The sequence below is a fragment of a genome, unplaced genomic scaffold (assembly GCF_019419815.1).
Source record: "Pyrus x bretschneideri cultivar Hongxiangsu unplaced genomic scaffold, Pyrus_bretschneideri_v1 Contig33, whole genome shotgun sequence".
Classification (NCBI taxonomy): domain Eukaryota; kingdom Viridiplantae; phylum Streptophyta; class Magnoliopsida; order Rosales; family Rosaceae; genus Pyrus; species Pyrus x bretschneideri.
Window position 1 is genome coordinate 2,110,032 of NW_025999646.1, and position 18,218 is coordinate 2,128,249.

At 36.3% G+C, this 18,218-nt stretch overlaps 2 protein-coding genes across 3 annotated transcripts; one reads left to right on the forward strand and one right to left on the reverse strand.

Moving 5' to 3' along the window:
- Positions 1-502: 502 nt before the first annotated feature.
- On the reverse strand, positions 503-3,013 carry LOC103944204 (L-type lectin-domain containing receptor kinase VII.1). Its single transcript, XM_009354637.3, has one exon. The coding sequence runs from the start codon at positions 2,790-2,792 to the stop codon at positions 696-698; it is 2,097 nt and encodes a 698-aa protein (XP_009352912.2). The 5' UTR covers positions 2,793-3,013; the 3' UTR covers positions 503-695.
- A 9,780-nt stretch (positions 3,014-12,793) lies between these two features.
- On the forward strand, positions 12,794-17,830 carry LOC103944205 (probable hexosyltransferase MUCI70). 2 transcript variants are annotated; one of them, XM_009354638.3, is made up of 10 exons: positions 12,794-12,935; positions 13,234-13,848; positions 14,249-14,488; positions 14,652-14,865; positions 15,036-15,145; positions 15,228-15,427; positions 15,770-15,873; positions 16,601-16,788; positions 16,868-17,067; positions 17,207-17,830. In XM_009354638.3, exons 2-10 carry the CDS (start codon positions 13,599-13,601, stop codon positions 17,462-17,464), a joined length of 1,764 nt encoding a protein of 587 aa, XP_009352913.2. In that variant the 5' UTR covers positions 12,794-12,935; positions 13,234-13,598; the 3' UTR covers positions 17,465-17,830. The 2 variants fall into 2 exon arrangements, with proteins under 2 accessions (XP_009352913.2, XP_048447143.1); XM_048591186.1 differs by lacking the exon at positions 12,794-12,935 and having other exon boundaries at positions 12,942-13,848.
- The last annotated feature ends 388 nt before the right edge of the window (positions 17,831-18,218 follow it).

The following is an 18,218-nucleotide window of genomic DNA, read 5'->3' on the forward strand; positions in this document are numbered from 1 at the left end:
TTAAAGCAAGCAGCAGCCACTAGTATCCTTTCTAGGCGATGGAAGTGTGTGTGGGCGTCTACCATGACTCCCAACTTCGATGCAGTTACAGGGAAAACTATATGCAGTTTGTATGGCTTCGAGATTAAAGAAGAATTAGATTTGGAAATTCGTAGGTACCTCGATGGTGGAACAACATCGAAGCCCATCCCCTCGAGCAATATATTTTTAGGTATCAAAAGATGTTCTGGTTTTCCAAGTTTACACCCTTGTGTAAACATTGGCTTTAAGTCCCATAACTTTTACATTGGCTTTAAGTCCCATAAGTTTCTTAATTTCAAATCTGTTCGTGTGGCTGGAGAAGTTCTTGAGTACTTCTCGTACAATACCTCAAGAAAATGTAGACCGATAAGGTTCAAATGAAAACGTTGCAAGCATTCACCTTTTATAATAGGTCAAAAACTCGTCAAATTTAATGAGTTTAGTCTCGTCATTGATAAATTTAAGCACACGAAAGGAGGCCTTAGGTCGAAGATTGTAAATAGATTGCAATGGATCTTTATGCTACAACTCATACATACATATTATGTGGTAAAGTGAGCTATACTACATGTGTAATCAATCCAAAGAAAATGAATGGATATGTCAGAAAAAAAAAAAGCAATAGCAAAACCTCAAAGCTCAAACTCCCTTCCCATTTGGTGCACGATGGAGATTCATCTACCTTCCAGTATGCTAGTATTGGACCAAGAAAGAGACATTGAAGTGGATATGGTTTGCTTTATTTCTTCAAAAGTTGGGTGTGAATGTGATCCATACCCAAAAGTTTGTGAAAAATTCGACCACATATCCTTGGATTGCAACTTTCGGAGCAAATATGCATCCATGTCCTCAGTTTCTGACTCATCCTGCTGATCGTTGTTCTTCCCCTCCAACACTTCAACCACTCGTCTCATCGACAGTCTAGCATTTGGGTCAGGATATGCACACAACAATCCCAAATGCAAAAGCTTTTCCACTTCCTCCTCATCAAACTCTCCCCTAGCTCTTAGCCTCTCATCAAAGGCTTGTAACAAGTTTCCTTGCACCATAAGTTTCCACACCCATTCCACCAAAGGTGGCATCCCACCCTCTAGAGGCCTCCTCCCACACATCACTTCCAAAATCAAGATCCCGAATCCAAACACATCAGTTTTCTCTGATGCTCGCCCCATCCGAATCACTTCCGGGGCCAAGTAACCTACGGTTCCGACAACCTTAGTTGTGCCAGGCACTTCACCGTGTCCATGCATCCTTGCCAACCCAAAATCCCCAAGCCTTCCATTCATTTCCTTATCAAGTAACACATTGCTTGCCTTAATGTCCCTATGTAGGACTTTGGACTCCCAACCCTCATGTAAGTACAACAGCCCTGAAGCCACATCTTTCAAAACCCTAATTCTGTCTTCAAAATTCAACATCTTACTCTCATCACAATCAAAAACCCTTTTGTCCAAACTCCCATTTTCCATGTAATCATACACCAACATGAAGCTACCTTTCTCTCTCTTGCACCAACCTCTCAACCCTACCAAATTTCTGTGCTTCAACCTCCCAATGCTTGAAATCTCAGCCAAGAACTCCCTCATCCCATCATTTTCGTGCGAAATGCGCTTCACCGCGACCTCCCCCCCTCCTGCTAATACACCCTTGTAAACCTTCCCATTGCCTCCAACTCCAATCACATTCTCTTCATCGAAACCCTTCGTCGCGGCCTCAATTTCCTGATAGGTAATTCTATGTGGCCAGTACTCCAATTCCCAATCTTCCATTTCCTCTCTCTCCCTTGCCAGTCTCCTATGCCTCTTGACCAAAAACAGAGCAAACAGAGCAATCAGACCAATCACAAAAAATCCACCCACTGTGATCCCTGCAATGAAACCTTTCGACACGAAAATCGACCTCTTTGGAAGCACAAAAGAAGGCAAACCAGAAGTGATCAGGCTCTCACTCAACGAAAAGTTGGAATTGCTAAAACTCCATGCCAAAATCTTGTGGCTCTCAACTAACTGCCCTGTTGAACTTGTGAACCCAACAAACATTTCATCCCTAAAAACACCAGACAAATTGTAGCCAAAACTCAACAACGGGGTTTTCGGCCTTTTCTCGCCGGCCCGAACCATTGTAACGTTGATAAGCAGATCCTTGTAATCAATCCAAACCTGGTAATTTTCCCCACTATTAAGCTTCAATTTCTTGAAACTTTTTTCATCACTTCCATCACTATTTTCCGGCCAAAAACCTGCCTCGTGTGCCTCAACAGATTTAAGTGAATTCACATCAACGCCGACATGGTTGTCATTAATATCTCCAAATTCCTCATTCTTAAACACATCAAATTCGACACCGAAAACATGGTTGTCGGACTTACCGTCGTTGGTGCGATTGAAGAGTCCTAGATGCTGGCTGGAGCTCGTCCCCTTGATGCCGGTTTCCGGCACAAAAATGAAGACCAAGCCGTGGCCGGGAAGCGTGTTCTTGTAAGGGGCAATGGAGAAAATGAAAGAAGTTGAGAAAGGGTATACGTACGATGAGCTTGGTTCTTTGGTGGGGATCTTGGACTTGTAGAGCGCTCGGCCGATGGAGAAGTTGTTGTTGTTTGTTAGCGTTAGGGTTCGAGATTCGACGGTGGCGTTGCTGTAGAGGAGCAACATGTCGGAGGAGTTGAAGCCATTGAAGACAAAGTCGACGGCGAAAGCTGGTTGGAAGGATAGGATCGAAGGAAGTAGAATCAGGAGGATGAGAGGTTTGTGATTTGGGTTTGACTTGTTCATTGCAGAAAAAATCAGAAACCTCCGGACGTGAGTTAAGTCAGTTGGTGAAACAGTGCGGCGCTCGACTACAGCTGATGATGAATCTGTGAATATTAAAGTAGTTTAGAATATCGAAATGTAAAACGGAGGAAGCTGAAGATAGTGGAGGAGGTAAGGGGCCACTGATGGACATCGGGAAATGAATGAAACAGGAGAATTGTTGGTGATGCAGATAACGGTCTTTGTCTTTCTTCACTTAGGCTGATAAGGTGGGCGTGTACGGTCAATGACTCAGGGTCAGGTGATGTGTCATTTCTGCCCTTGGAGATGGGTTTAATTACAAAAATGGTAGGGTTTCGTGGTGGGATTTGCTGTCTGGCTGAAGGCAGACTACACGTGGATAGGACCACGAACAAGCAAAATGCAGCATTCTTTCTCGAAAGTTGAAATTTAAAAGTCCTCTAATCTTAACATTTTATGGCCAAATTTTAATTTTATTAAGTCAATTTGATGGTCTTATTTGTTCTGAGAATCTGAGAAATTAGTGGTTGGGATTTGGTCTTTTTGTTTATTCGAATTCTAATGACGTACTAGTGTTGCTTAATATTCTTGCATTCCTTTCACCTCTTGATTTGTTGAAGTGTTTCTTTTTCTTGCTCATAAGATTGTCAATGCTCAATTTAAATTGGTTGTTTTTCTTTTTTACTATCACTATTTAATTTAAAATTTAGTATGGTTAATATTAAACAAAGTTATGGGCGAAAGATGAGAATCTTCGGCTCGAAAATGATTTTCAATAGATAAATCAACATTTCATAATTAAATACGAAGAATTATAGCTAAATCAACGATCAAAAAGCAAAATTTTGCTCAGCAAGTGGACTATTGAGCATTTGTACTTGGAATTGAAGAATAAACCCTAATCATCAGGGACGTCACCACTTATCAGATGTCAGTATGATTCCATGTTATGCATTAGGTTTTTTATTTTTTTCGTGGTGTCAAAGACCCAAATCACCTTAGCCTTTCCACTTATGAGAAATTGATTAAAATGTTAATTATATTTTAGGGTCCCTTAGATATAAGTCCATGCAACACTTATTTCCTTGACAAAAACCCATATCATTTTAAACATCCAAAATAAAACCAAATTGAAGTAGACGCCCTGTAAACAATTAAATAACTTTATTTTCAAACTATTTACAATTGTGCCACAACACTCTAAATATATTAATGAATTTAATTATCACCATAATTGTGGGAAATAAGTGCCTTATTATTATAAAATTATCTACTTTATACTTCTCTTACCATCATATGTTTCATTTCTTTTATTTGTTTGACAATCATTGTAGGTAAATTATTTTGCATGTATGTATTAGGTACTTTGTTAAAATTATATATATGCGTGCAAATAATTTATCTATATTTTTATGTAAAATAATATGTAATTAATTAATTTTGAATCAATTGGCTAAAAACATTTATTTATTTTGTAGGTAAATTATTTTTCATGTGATAATACATATATACTAGCCACATTTTGTTATTATTATATAGAGTGTGCAATCAATCTACATTCTTTTATTTTGTAGGTAAATTATTTTGCATGTAGGTAAATTGTTATATATATATATATATTTGCAAAATATTGGTATTTAATTAATTTTGAATAAAAAATATTTATTTATTTTGTAGGTAAATTATTTTGCATGTATCATTACATAATTTACTAGGAACTTATATTGTTATTATATATATGTTGTGCAAAATAATTTACCTATTTTATATTTAAAATATTGATAATTTTGAATAAAATAACTTTTTGATATTTGTAGGATACTAATTTACTTGTTAGCATCATGTGAAAACAAATATATAAGGAACATTGGTATCATGTAAATTTTTGTTATTAAATGCATATGAATCATGACATTTAACTTTTTTTCCAAATCTCCATAAGGTATTTGAAGACATTTAATTGAATGAAATAATGTAAAATAAAATGTAGATAATAAGTGAGAGACCCAAAGTAAGTGTTATTAAGGGTAATTTAGACATCAACAAATACAAATTTTGCCAAGTCAAACTTAATTATGGATATTACTTAGTTGGAGCCTAGTCATTGGGTTTTTGTTAGAGAAACTTACCATGATGGGTTTTAGTTAAAGAAAATTGAATTCTAAGGGGTGTGCTCATATTTTCAGTATATTTTATATATTTGGTCAACCAGTGTGAACAATATGGCATGTTGGTTATTTTGATTGAAACGTTGGCCGATTTCCAATAGAAACCAGGTTAATATCCAAAACTGAGGTTGAAGAGTCAAATGCGATGGGTGCATCTTTCGTACGAACCACCACCAAAAAAATTAAAAATAAATAAAGTATAACGTACACAACGTCAACATATTCAAATGGCAGCTGCCGTTGGAATATCCCCATCAGGAAATGACTGCAAAAATTTTTAATTTTTATTTGACCGATCAGTATTGTTTACATTAACAGATAGAAAGTGAGTATAGTTTTACAATGAATTAGTAATAATATAGTTTAAATTTATTATTGGCGATAATTGAATTTAAAACTAAACGAAGAGAAATATCATTAAACTGTAGTACTCAGTAACAAGAGATGACTAAATAAAAAAATTTAAATGTTGACATAATTTATATGTAGAAAATGACTGCAATATAACCACTCTAGAAAAATCCATCTGCTACCGTACAGTGAGAATAGGTACGAGATGTTTTGACTTTGGGACAAATACTTTTAGTTGGTCAGATATTTGACTATTATTATAAATTATTACTTCTCAAGCAAACACGGATTCAAACTTTCAAATGTGGAGCATTCTACTGGTCTAAATTTTTTATATGTTTACAATATTTATATGTATTTAATATTTACTATTTAGATGATCAAAATAATAATTATATTAAATATATGTAATCACATAAATTATATCAAATTATCACACATTATATGGTGTCTCATTTCAAATATTAGTGAACGATAGGATTGATGTCGCATTTATAAGATATACAATATATTAATAAAAGAAATTGTTATTAGCACTTTAAAAATTTCATTCTACACTCCTCACAAGTGTATTTTTCTTTCTATTTATAGAAAGTTTGAAATGCCAAATGAGATTTTTGGAGTGTTAATAACAATTTCCTTAATAGAAACACACATATAATGTTTTGGGTGAAATAATAACATTACATAGTAGTGTCTCGAGTGCACCAAAAAATTGCTGGTTAACGTGGGCTATGTTTGAATGGCATGTTAAGTTGAGGAAGATTAAAAATTATGTACCGTTAAGATAATATGGTAACGCAACTTAGTTGCTAACCACTATTATCATAACGACTAAGCTTCATTCTATAAATTACTTATGCCAAATAATTACCTATTTTTTTCCAGGTAGATTATGAATAAGTATATAATTAGTGATATAAGCCATTAAGAGTTATAAGATGTGAATATAAATACATAAGAAAAATATTAAATATAAGAGAAATTGTAAAATTATGTAGGTAGAGTCTTAAGCCACCTTAAAAAGAAGAGAGACGGTGACTTTAACACGCTGGGTGGCCTAGGCCTATCATAATCATTAATCGGTGACCGATTAAATAATTAAATGGCCATGATTTAAGACTAATCTTTGTTAATTGATATTTATCATAAGTTCACATGGCACATGATTACAATTTGACAATCATGAGCAGAAGGCGTCATTTTGGGGAAATGTTGCTGCCGAGGTCAATGGGTTGGTTGAAGGGCAATGACAATCCCAACCGAATTAATTTCACACATGTTGTTCTCATTTCAAAAGTTCCAAACTCGGATGTTGTCTCTCAATTCCGACCTATTAGTCCTCTATAACTATTCTTACAAGATACTGTACTAAGGTCATGGCGAATCGTATAAGGCCATTGTTGCTAGAGCTAATTTCCCTTCGCATAACGCCTTCATAGCAGGAAGATAGATCTAGGATAATATTGGCATTGCACATAAGCTTTTCCATTTCCTCAAAACGCGAAGAACAAGGTGAAAATTTGAACTTGGTGTCAAATTACATATGCATAAGGCTTATGATAGGGTGGAATAGGATTTTCTAATAGTAGTCATGGAGAAGATGGGGTTTGATCAGAAATGACGTAATCTAGTCTTCAGATGCATATCTTCCGTAAAATTTACTATCATTCTAAACGGACAACCCGGACCGAAGTTTGCCCCCTCACGTGGCCTCCGTCAAGGTGATCCATTATTCCCATATCTATTTCTTTTCGTAAGTGAGGTCATTTCCCTGCTCATCATGCGGGCTAGTGAAAAAAGGATGATTACAGGGGTTCGAATTAATCCTCAGGGGCATGTTATTTCCCACATCTTCTTCGCAGATGATACCCTATTTTTCATGAAAGCTGAAAAGGAGAATTGCATCAGCCTAGTAAATTTAATCAATGAGTATTGTGCGGCTTCTGGGCAGCAGGTAAACCTCTAGAAGTCTAGTGTGTTCTTCGGTGCTAATATCTTTACAAAAGCCCTATCAGAGAAGCTTGGTGGTATTCTTAGGATGCCAATAGTTGACGACCTTGGGACTTACCTTGGGGTGTCATCTATGTAGAGGAGGTCCAAAAGAAAGGGGCTTGCATATGTTAAGGAAAGGATCTTGGGAAAAATTCAGGGGTGGAAACAATTAACCTTGTCGCAGGTGGGAATAGGGGTTTTGATCAAGGCTTATGGTTTGGGCTATTCCAGCCTATCCGATGAACCTATTCAAATTCTTCGCCACCATTTGCAAAGAAATGGGCTATCTTATTTCTAACTTATGGTGGGGTCATAATGGGGATGAACGACACATACATTGGGTCTCTAAGGATACTCTCGGGCTCCCAAAGGCTATGGGGGGCTTGGGTTCAAAAGCTTTATGGACTTAATGATGTATTTCTGGCGAAACAATGTTGGCGTTTAATCCAAGAACCTGACTCACTGTGGGCGATTGTTCTGCACAATACTTCTCACACTATTCTGTTCTTAATGCCAAGTGTGGAGGGCGAGCATCCCGGAAGGGACCTACTGCTTAAAGGGACCCATTGGCAGGTCATGAATGGAAAAGAGATTCAAGTGTAGAGTGATAGATGGATACCCTCCCTTCTGGTAGGACACCCCCTCCCAATCGAGACTATGCAGGTCAGTCGCAACACCACGGTAAAGTCCTTAATTAACCAAGCAAGTAGGGATTAGGATATTGATTTTTTAAAACCGTTCATTTCGACGGTAGAATATAACGCAATCCTGGAAACTCATATTGGTGACCCCATGCTCTGGGATAGGTTGGTGTGGCCACTAGATAAAAGAGGGCTCTACTCAGTTAAAACGGGATATCATTGGGGTCATTCTCCGGTAATTCCAAGGGTAAACCCCAGATTTTCATCATCAATGCTCATCATGGGTTCGATTTGGAAAGCGGTATGGAAGCTTAAAATCCCTTTAAAAAAATCAGGTGCTTCATGTGGAAGACGATGCATAATGCACTGGCTACAATGGTGGCTCTCACAAAGTCAGAGATATATTAATTCATAAAGTTTTTCATAAACATATTACAATATCTCTTGACACTTTTTTATGCTTTGAAAGCGTTACATGACAATCTCATTAACAATACAATCAAATATATATATATATATATATCTCTATAAAAATAATCATGTTATCATTTATATCCATTGATCTCTCATCCATCGATCTTAAAAAATTTCATGATAAAAAATGTTCTTTCAACGATAGCAGTAACACATAAAAGAATTAATATTAATGTAACGAACAACTGAAATTTTTTTTTGTTTCACCAAACAATTGAGTGGGGGCATCCGCTCCTGGCCCTAAGGTTGTTCTGTACATATGTAACTATCACTTGTATTACTGAATTAATTCAATTACACCTTACTTTAAATACTTGAATTTTCCTTGCCTTTATCTGGCGACAAGTCAACCATTCATGCACCTAGCAATATGTAGCATGCATGCAAGTAAACAGATTCGATCATGGAATGACCTTGAAGTGAAAGAGTAAAAGGTCAATAGTCAATCATACGTGCTGATTAGTCAGCAAGTAAGCGTTCCAGGTGTTCATGCAACATACGGTATAAGAGTGGTATGTAGGAAATGCATGGCAACCTACACATAAAAATGCGAAGGCACTATCGATTTGTACCATAAACAGTGTAGTGGAATCCCTGTTAAGAAGACGGAGGAGGTAATGTTACCAGCATGCACGTCTGATAACTTTTTTGTACCGCCCGTTGATCGACACGAAACGATATGAAAATAACAGTTTTTGAGTCAATCTATTAACGAGTCGAGCCGTTATCAGGTTATTCGTTAAAAACGTATTAACAAGTCGGGTCGTTATCAAGTCATTATTAGTTCACTTTTTAAAAACTGATACGATAACGTTTGTTAGATTTAGACGTTAGATATGACAGTTTATTGCATGATCCGTTAACTCAACACGATCCGTTAATTAATCAGATCGTTATCTAGTTACCTGTTAAAAAACCAGTTAAGATAATAAATTTGACGTGAGATGATCCATTAAAATAAAAAGTATAATACGAACACAATAAATACGATCCGTTTACCAGATTAGTAGTAAATTGGTTTAATGAACTTTTGAAAAGTAGTCCAATGGGGGAAGATGATTTCTCCCGGTAGATATGGAAGATGCAACCACCAAGTTATACAAGAAATTCAGGAAAAAGTTACAGAGAATTGTATCGTCATTGACTGTCAACATAAATCATGATAATTTAGTTTCATTACCTGCATAATTAAATATGATAAATACTTGGGCACATTTATTTCGTATATCGACAAATTGAAAAAATGAGCAATTTTGATTACAATACGTGCACAATAAAAAGGTTGGACAAGGCGGTGCACCCTAGTGTGAGTTTAAGTATTGTTCGTTTAATAGATTTTTGGTCACAACGTACGTAATCGCACATATTAATTTAGATTTATAGACACATAATCAGTTGATCTAATGATACTTAATCTCTACTTTATTTGAAGAATGTTTCAAATTTAACTCACAAGCATGCGACCACGTTACATAATAATAGTAAAGTCGATACTAAGTTGTTGTATTTTATAGTATGTTGTAAGCGTATACTTGGAAGTTGCAACTCCATTCTATTTTTTCAATGAAGGGAAAAAATTAAAAATCCATTTTGTCTGTCCCTCTCCTCCCAAAAAAAAAAAAAAAACACAGATAAAAACACACTTTAAGCCACTGTTGGGCCATAGGCCCATTTACACAATAATCGGGGCTTAATGTTGAGAAGAGTTTCTCAATTTTGGAGACTCAAATTGCACAAGTCAATCCATGTATGGGGCCAACGTTGATCGATCCAATCTGTTATATAATTTTTTTTTTTTTTATCAAACGATAGATTTTGTTAGAATAACCACCAATGGAATTCATACACACGTCGTTATGCAAGGCCACTTGAATTCTGCTATATAATTTCGATACTCTATATTTATTATTGTGTGTGTGTGTGTGTGTGTGTGTGTGTGTGTATTTTTTTTTTTTTTTTTTATAATCATAGGACTGAATAAATCACTGATAAATAAAAATAAATAAAAATAGATAAGGGAGCTCGGGAGAACAAAAAAATTATAAAAATCATTTTTTACTTGTAAGTAAGAGATCTTAGATTTGATTATTGCCAAAAATGAGTTTGAACCATATTATTGTTAGCACATTGTGAAGCTAAACCCACCTATTTTCCCTTAATGTAGATAATATCGTTTGTTTAAATCAAAAATAAAAAATTAAAAAAAATGAGCTCCAGATAAAACGAGACTCCATAGGGTTTCATGGGTCATAGCCATGCGTATGACAATATCTAGCACCACCAAGCAAGTGGTCCACTCCACTGCCACCGTTGGCGTGGTGGTTCAGCCGCACGGGGAGGAGTAGCATTGATTAAAGGTGGCGAAGTCGTGGTGTCTAGCCTGGTCCATAATTGCCTATTGGGAAGCACATTGGAAAGTTTTGGCACATGATTTTCAATTATTTAACAATACAAGCCACGTTTGAAATTTCTTCGTTGATATTTCTGTGGAAGTATCGGAAAAATCAAAGAAATATTAGAAAGGGGAGCGAAGTCTTCACAAGATATTGGAAAAACTCTTAAATTTTAACTAAAATTGACAAATTTCATCAATATTTCGACATATAGATTAAATATTGACAAATTGACGTATGACATTCCTAAACTTTCATTTTAAAAGTCCACATTTTTTAGCAAATTTCCATTGAAAGCAACCAATATCAACATAGCTATCGATATGTTCACACAATTGTACGTCGATATTTTCACAGATAGTTATATATTAAGCACTGCTTGTACGTAAAAGGTCTTAAATTTGAACGTCACCAAAGATGAACTTAAACCAAATTAATATAGTTATTGATTATGAGATTTAGCTCACTCTCTCACCTGTTAGTGTAGATAATATCGAATGTGTATAAAAAAACAATACAAAGCACTTACATGTGTCGTAAAGAGATTGAACGATTTAGATGTGTTTTAATTTTAAAACCAACCATTATTTATTGCATATTAATATAGATAATTAGTGATTAGTGGTGGCCCTTTTTCTAATTAATTCATGTCACTATTAACTTTCTATGATTGGAAGCAATGAATTTGACGAATGTTTTAAACCTTGACTACCGTGCTTATCCATGTTGCATCAAATTAATCAATTTGCAACTCGGACTTTTTCATTTGAATTGATTTTTTTTTTTTTTTGAAAAACTTATTTATGAGCATTGAAACTCCAAATCTAACGAAAATAAATAAGAGGAGAGATTGCATCAAATGAAAGTTATGCTCCTTTGAGTACTAGCATGACAAGTGGCTTGAAAAGCTGAACAAAAATCGAATCCGACTGTCCTTATTAGCTTATCCAGCTAGCCCATTTTAAATAAATCAAGAGTTCTGATTTTTCTTTGCACAAACTAAGGTCCTAGATTTCTTTGTCTTTAAGGTCTAGAGAGGTTCCAAATTCATGCATGGCGATCTTATTCATTTTTTTTTTTTAAACTAACAATACCGGAGAAAGGACGAACCAAACACAGTACTTTGAATGTAAAAGTAAACACTCTATGCTAACTAGAAGAGTCTTGCACTTTGTCCACTTTTCAAAAGAGTAATGGATCGAGAAACGTATTGCCTAGCACATATACTTCTATTATCGATAGATAGTTGTATGAGATAACGTATTAATTGAAAACATTACAGATATGAACGTTCATACACACAAAAACAGAAAAAGACGCATCTGATTTTGTATGTTGAATACTTTTTATCTTACGGTCAAGATTTCATCACCTATTACATAATTGAGGAAGGATTTTCCAACTTTCCCAGAAACGTCATAGTGCACTCTAGCCAAACCAAGTAGGAAGAAACAACCTTGTTAGAACAACCCCATGCCACCAAGAAGGACAGTTTTGACGTTCCGATTTCGACAAGTATTTTGCTGTTTTTCCGGTGGAAAAGTTTGTACTTGGTACTCAACCATTAAACTGCGCGCAAGTAAATAATTGTGCTGTTACTAACATGTCAATGTGATACATAATTACATAAACTTTGCAATATATTCAAGGACGCATGATCGTTAGGCGTTGTAGAAGTTTTCGGACCAGCTGGTGGTTTCACTACAACATTTTACTTTTTTGGTGGCAGCTCAGAAGACTCATAGAGGCATTGAAGCTTCATTTTGACTATCATCGAGTAATTCACTAACGTTAGGAATCGAACACAGAACATGTTACGTGAAATACGAGTCTAAAATCATCCTTCTAACCCAGTGGTGGTTAAGGTGTTGTAGAAGTTGGCATGTTGGCTTATTATCTTCTTCCTAACCCAATGGTGGTTGAGGTGTTGTAGTTGTATCAAATACATATATACATATAATTGTAGTTGATCATCGATAATAACGGTATTAAATACATATAAATATCATCCCAAATTGCAAAACGTCTCGATTTGAGCTTTAGGCCAGCCCGAAAGATAAATAGGGCATGAGTGAGACAAGGAGACCGCGTCTGGATGTTAACAGCGGGCACATGGCGCAGGTTAGGCAATCATAAATTCCCATGCTTTCATTTAAAATATTTCCACAAATGTGGACAATATACAAATAAATCCCAAGAATTTTTTTGAGAAAATCATCCCCTCAAAATTAGCATAATAAAAAGGAAGGGGAAAAGAACTTTGATTTGTATGTAAATTGTGATCCCAGATTCCTTTACACAAGAAAACTAGATTTCATAAAAACCTAGATTTATGCTATAAAGTATAAACCCTACAAACCGAATGCACCAATCCCTGATTTTCCACCCCTTCACAGAGTTCAAATTTCATTGATTTCAGTGATTGGAGCAAAATTTTGTTCGTTTCCTGCAATACTCGATTCCCAGAAGCATATTTTTTCTTGCTCGTCACTTCCCAACTTGGAATTTTGGTTTTTGGATTCGAGAAAAAAAAAAAAAACGGAGTTTTTGGAAACGCTGAGTTCTGAGTGTTGTTTGAGTGCAATTGGGCAGCAGGGGAGCTTGCGATTCAGTGAAATTTGGGAGTGGCCCTTGATTCTGGGGCCGATTTGGTGAGTTGAGTTGTTGAAGTTTTGGGTTTCCGATCGAGAAAAAAATCTGGGTTTTTGGGAGATTTTTGAAAGATTGGGTTGGGATTGGGAGGACGAGGGAGATGAGAGGGGCACGTGAAGGTTTGGATCAACAATGACTGGAGGGTCATTGGGGATTCGATCAGGGAGTTATGGTTCTTTGGATAAACAGCTACACAACAACATCAACAGCATCAACGGAGTGTTGCCAATCCAATCTGCGCGTAAGCCTTCGAAAATGCTCAAGGAGAAGGAGAGGTTGTTCCACTGGATCTGCAAGTTTGCCGGCCGGAAGAAGGTTGGAATGCTGCTGCTCTGCCTCATCTCCGCCGCGGTTTTTGTCTGGGTTTTGTACGTTGGAAAAGGTTCGGCATTCGGTTTCCTGTGCATGCTTGATTCTTTTTATAAGTTAATTTGGTTCTGTTTGAGTTGTATCTATTGATGAGGGTATTGGGTTGTTTGAGTTGATCCTAGTTGATTTGGATATAATTATTCTTCTGTGTTAGTTGATTGAGTTCGAATTTGAAGCTGGGGAAGTGATTGGGTCGAATGCTAGTTATCAATTGAGAGCAAAAGATTAGTCTTAGCAAATTGATTAAGCTAGTATGACAGTGTGGAATGAATTTTTATCTGCATTAGTATTGGCTTCCTTATCTGGTAGTAAAAAAATCTTCTTTTAGTTGAAATTCCTCATACTAAGTTCATTTCTTAGACTAAAAGATGTTTCCTTGAGTAAGTAATATACGCTTATCTGCTCATACATAGGTGAAGACGGACAAGATGTTGTCAATGTCGGAAACATTAGTGTTAACAACAGCATCACTTCAAGTTTTTCTGAATCCTCGCGAAAACATGGACCTCAAAGTAACAACATGACTTTTTTGCTGGCGTTGCCTCCTCCTCCTCCTGCTGTTTTTCTGGGTTACACTCTTCCTCCTGGACATCCATGTAATACATTCACTTTGCCTCCCCCACCAGCAGATAAAAAAAGAACTGGACCACGACGTAAGTTTCTACATTTTCTTTGTTTTTGGTTATGCTAGATTTTCCTCTTCTCTGGAGTAAACTATTTTGCATTACTTAAACTTAAGATGGCAGGAATATTTGGCACTGAGATAGGTTAACAACTCGTGATGTTGCTGAGTTTTATTCCTTCTTTACTTTTCAGCTTGTCCAGTATGTTACCTTCCTGTGGAAGAAGCCATAGCCTTGATGCCCAAGGTCCCTTCATATTCTCCAGTTCTGAAGAATTTAACATACATTTATGAAGAAAATTTATCTAGAAAAACAGAATTTGGAGGCTCAGAGTTTGGTGGATATCCTACATTGAAGCAAAGGAGTGATTCGTATGATATAAGAGAGTCAATGAGTGTGCACTGTGGGTATGTGTTTCTCCCTTTTTGCTTTACCTTGGTCAAGTTTTCTGTTTTTATTTTTCATACCTGATTTTTGTTTTTTGAATTAGTTAGTCTTATATTAATGAGCTTCCATTGGCCTTTCACTCATTTAAGTTTATTGTGCATTTTGCTTGACGGATTTGAGCATCAATCAGATTTGTTAGAGGAAGTAAACCTGGCCGGAATACTGGATATGATCTGGATGAGATTGACCTAAATGATATGGAGCAGTGTAATGGAGTGGTTGTTGCATCAGCTATATTTGGTAATATGCAGTATAATGTGAATTAAACTTTCTGTTACATATATATGGTGGATTCCTTATCAGTTGAATTTGTTTTCATCAGGAAATTTTGATGAGATAAACCAGCCAAGGAAGATTAGTGATTATTCCAAGGAGACCGTTTGCTTCTACATGTTTATAGATGATGTGACAGAAACTTACTTGAGAACATCTGGGAAAATGGGCAGCGATAGGAAAGTTGGTATATGGAGAACTGTGGTTGTGCATAACCCTCCTTACACGGATGGAAGGCGCACTGGGAAGGTAAGATTTCTAATTTTTTGCAAGCAAATTTTATCAACTCTAGAGCAGAGTTGTCTTGGGAATGGTTGCCTGAATTGGCTCTTTGGTTATGAATTATCTGTAGACAGGTGTTTATCATGTTGTGCAAGATTTTGATCTTAAGTGGACATTAAAATTATTTGGGAACATGTAAGATATCATTAAGCTTCTCTTAAAGGAACAAATGAGTACAGTGTGAATGGTTGTGTTTCTGTGCATTTAAATGTGTCACTAAGATAATGGGGCTTTCTTTGCAGAATGCTCTGTTTTGTGTACATTTATAGTACCTTGACATAACTTTGACGCAGATTACATCTTTTGCAGATTCCTAAGCTTTTAGTGCATAGGATGTTTCCTAATGCACGCTTTTCCTTATGGATCGATGGGAAACTTGAACTTGTCGTGGATCCATATCAAATTCTTGAAAGGTATATCTGATTGAAAGTTTCACAAATATCTAGCCTTCTTAATTTATTTATAGGTTATTTTTTTCACCCAAAAAAAAATATTACAGCTTAGTCTTTCACTTTCTATCATGATAAATAGGTCTTCGTAATTTTTGTTTTTCGAAAATTACCCTTGAGTATGGAATATCATCAGTGTAACATTTTGGCAAGTCTGCTTTGAAGAAACATCCAAATGCCCAGATGCAAAATACCACCATCATAGTAATGTTGTCAAACAAGTTCATTTGTAATATGATATCTTTTGTTCAATTTCCTGGTTACCTCTTTCAGATGCAATTTAGCAGCTTACAACCATGTCTAACTGTGGCACATTGATATATTATCATATGCTTTGCTTAACTTACAAAATCGCTTTCCAGTTAGTGCTTTGAGTCCTGAAAGCTGCTTTCCCCTATTTGACTGTCCCTTACGTTTGCCCCACCATTCACATTTGTGCGAATAAAATCAAAATGATTCTCCGGTATGGATGAAACCCGCTCAAACATGACAAGATATTTGAGTCTTACTAAACTTATGTTAGATCCTGTCCATTTATGTACTCCTATCATTTGGATACGAAACATCAGATTGAAAAGCAATTGTGTACCCAGTACACGGAAGGGGCTTTGCTCTTTTACGCAAGCCTTATTCAGCCTGCTTTTACAAGCATTCATGCTGATACATCCCTTAAATTTAACCTATATTTCAGGTTCTTGTGGAGAAAGAATGCAACTTTTGCAATTTCTAGACATTATAAACGCTTTGACGTGTTTACTGAAGCTGAGGCAAATAAAGCTGCTGGAAAATACGACAATGCCTCTATTGACTTTCAGGTTGAATTTTACAAAAAGGAAGGTTTGACCCCATATTCTGAGGAAAAGCTTCCCATTACAAGTGGTAGGTGGACCTTCACTCTGTTAAAACATTTCGTGTATGTTTCGCTTTACTAGGTTTTCTTGTTTTGGTCTTGCTGCAGACGTTCCTGAAGGATGTGTTATAATAAGGGAGCATGTCCCTATCAGCAACCTTGCCGCTTGTCTTTGGTTCCATGAAGTTGATCGTTTTACTTCCAGGGATCAGATTAGTTTTTCCACAGTGAGAGACCACATTCGGGAAAAGACAAACTGGACTATCAATATGTTCTACGACTGTGAAAGGCGCAATTTTGTTGTTCAGGTACGCATGTATATGTTTTGGAAGTACGGGTTTTTTTTCCTTGGGAGGGATGCATGGGGGTTTCTGGGTGCTATTGCATTTCGATTCTCTCTTTCTCATGTTCCTCGATGCATTTATGTGTGTTTTTCACTGTCTACAGAAATATCATAGAGATGTATTGGAACACATGGCTCCTCCTCTTCCTAAGGCTGTTCCTCCACCACCGCTATTACCACCACCACCGTCACCCCCAGCTTTAAGTAACGAACCACCAGTTAAACCATCAACCGAAACTTCACCCGAGAGCATTGTAAAAGCCCCAGGTAAGAGGCCTCCAAGGCGTGGGAGAGATAGAAGGTCGGGCTCTAGACGTCACCGCAAAATCGTTGCCGGTGCTAGAGACATTGATTCAAGTTAAAAGTTTTGTTCAAGAAAGTTACATCATTCTTTAGACCTCCCCCTTCCGGCGGCGGGGCGGCGGTTACGGAGGATTTGTGCAAGATGAGAGTGTCCTAGCTCTGCTTCAACATGGAGCGGCTTTCTCCTCATTCTTTCTACCTTTTGGAATATTGTCTCAGTTTTTTTACTCAATTTTTTGTTGTATATATAAAAGTATAATTTTTCCAAATAAATTATGAAAAATATGGGTTGCTACCAAAATCTCCCTCATATGTAGTGCCCCATTTTGTTCCTTAATTACCATTGTACCCCCAGCCAAAATTATATACTCGTCGATGTCTCTTAATTTGAAAAATCAATAAAGTTAAGAAAGTTACAGAATTAATCTACTTTCCTCCTCCCCTTTATTTTTTTGCCTTTAATTCTTAATCTGAAAAGGTAAAGATAAACAACATTTGTGTTTTTCTATTGTCAATCAAACATGTGGACACCAGTTAGTAAGTTAAGACGACGCACATCGTGTTCTTGAGCTCGTTTTACAATTTTATATTTGAAATTTTATTTCTATCAATGGTGGGGGTTTGGTTTCGAACAGTTAAAAAACAGAGATTCTTCAAGAAAACAAAAGCCCATATCAAATTATCAATGTTGCAGCTCCAATTGGCTGACAGTCTGTAACAGAATTATTCTCTCTGTAACTATGCTTGAGCTGAGAATATTCAAATTGGTTCAAAATCTCAAGAAAATTACGCAAAAGAGAAGCAAGAGGATGA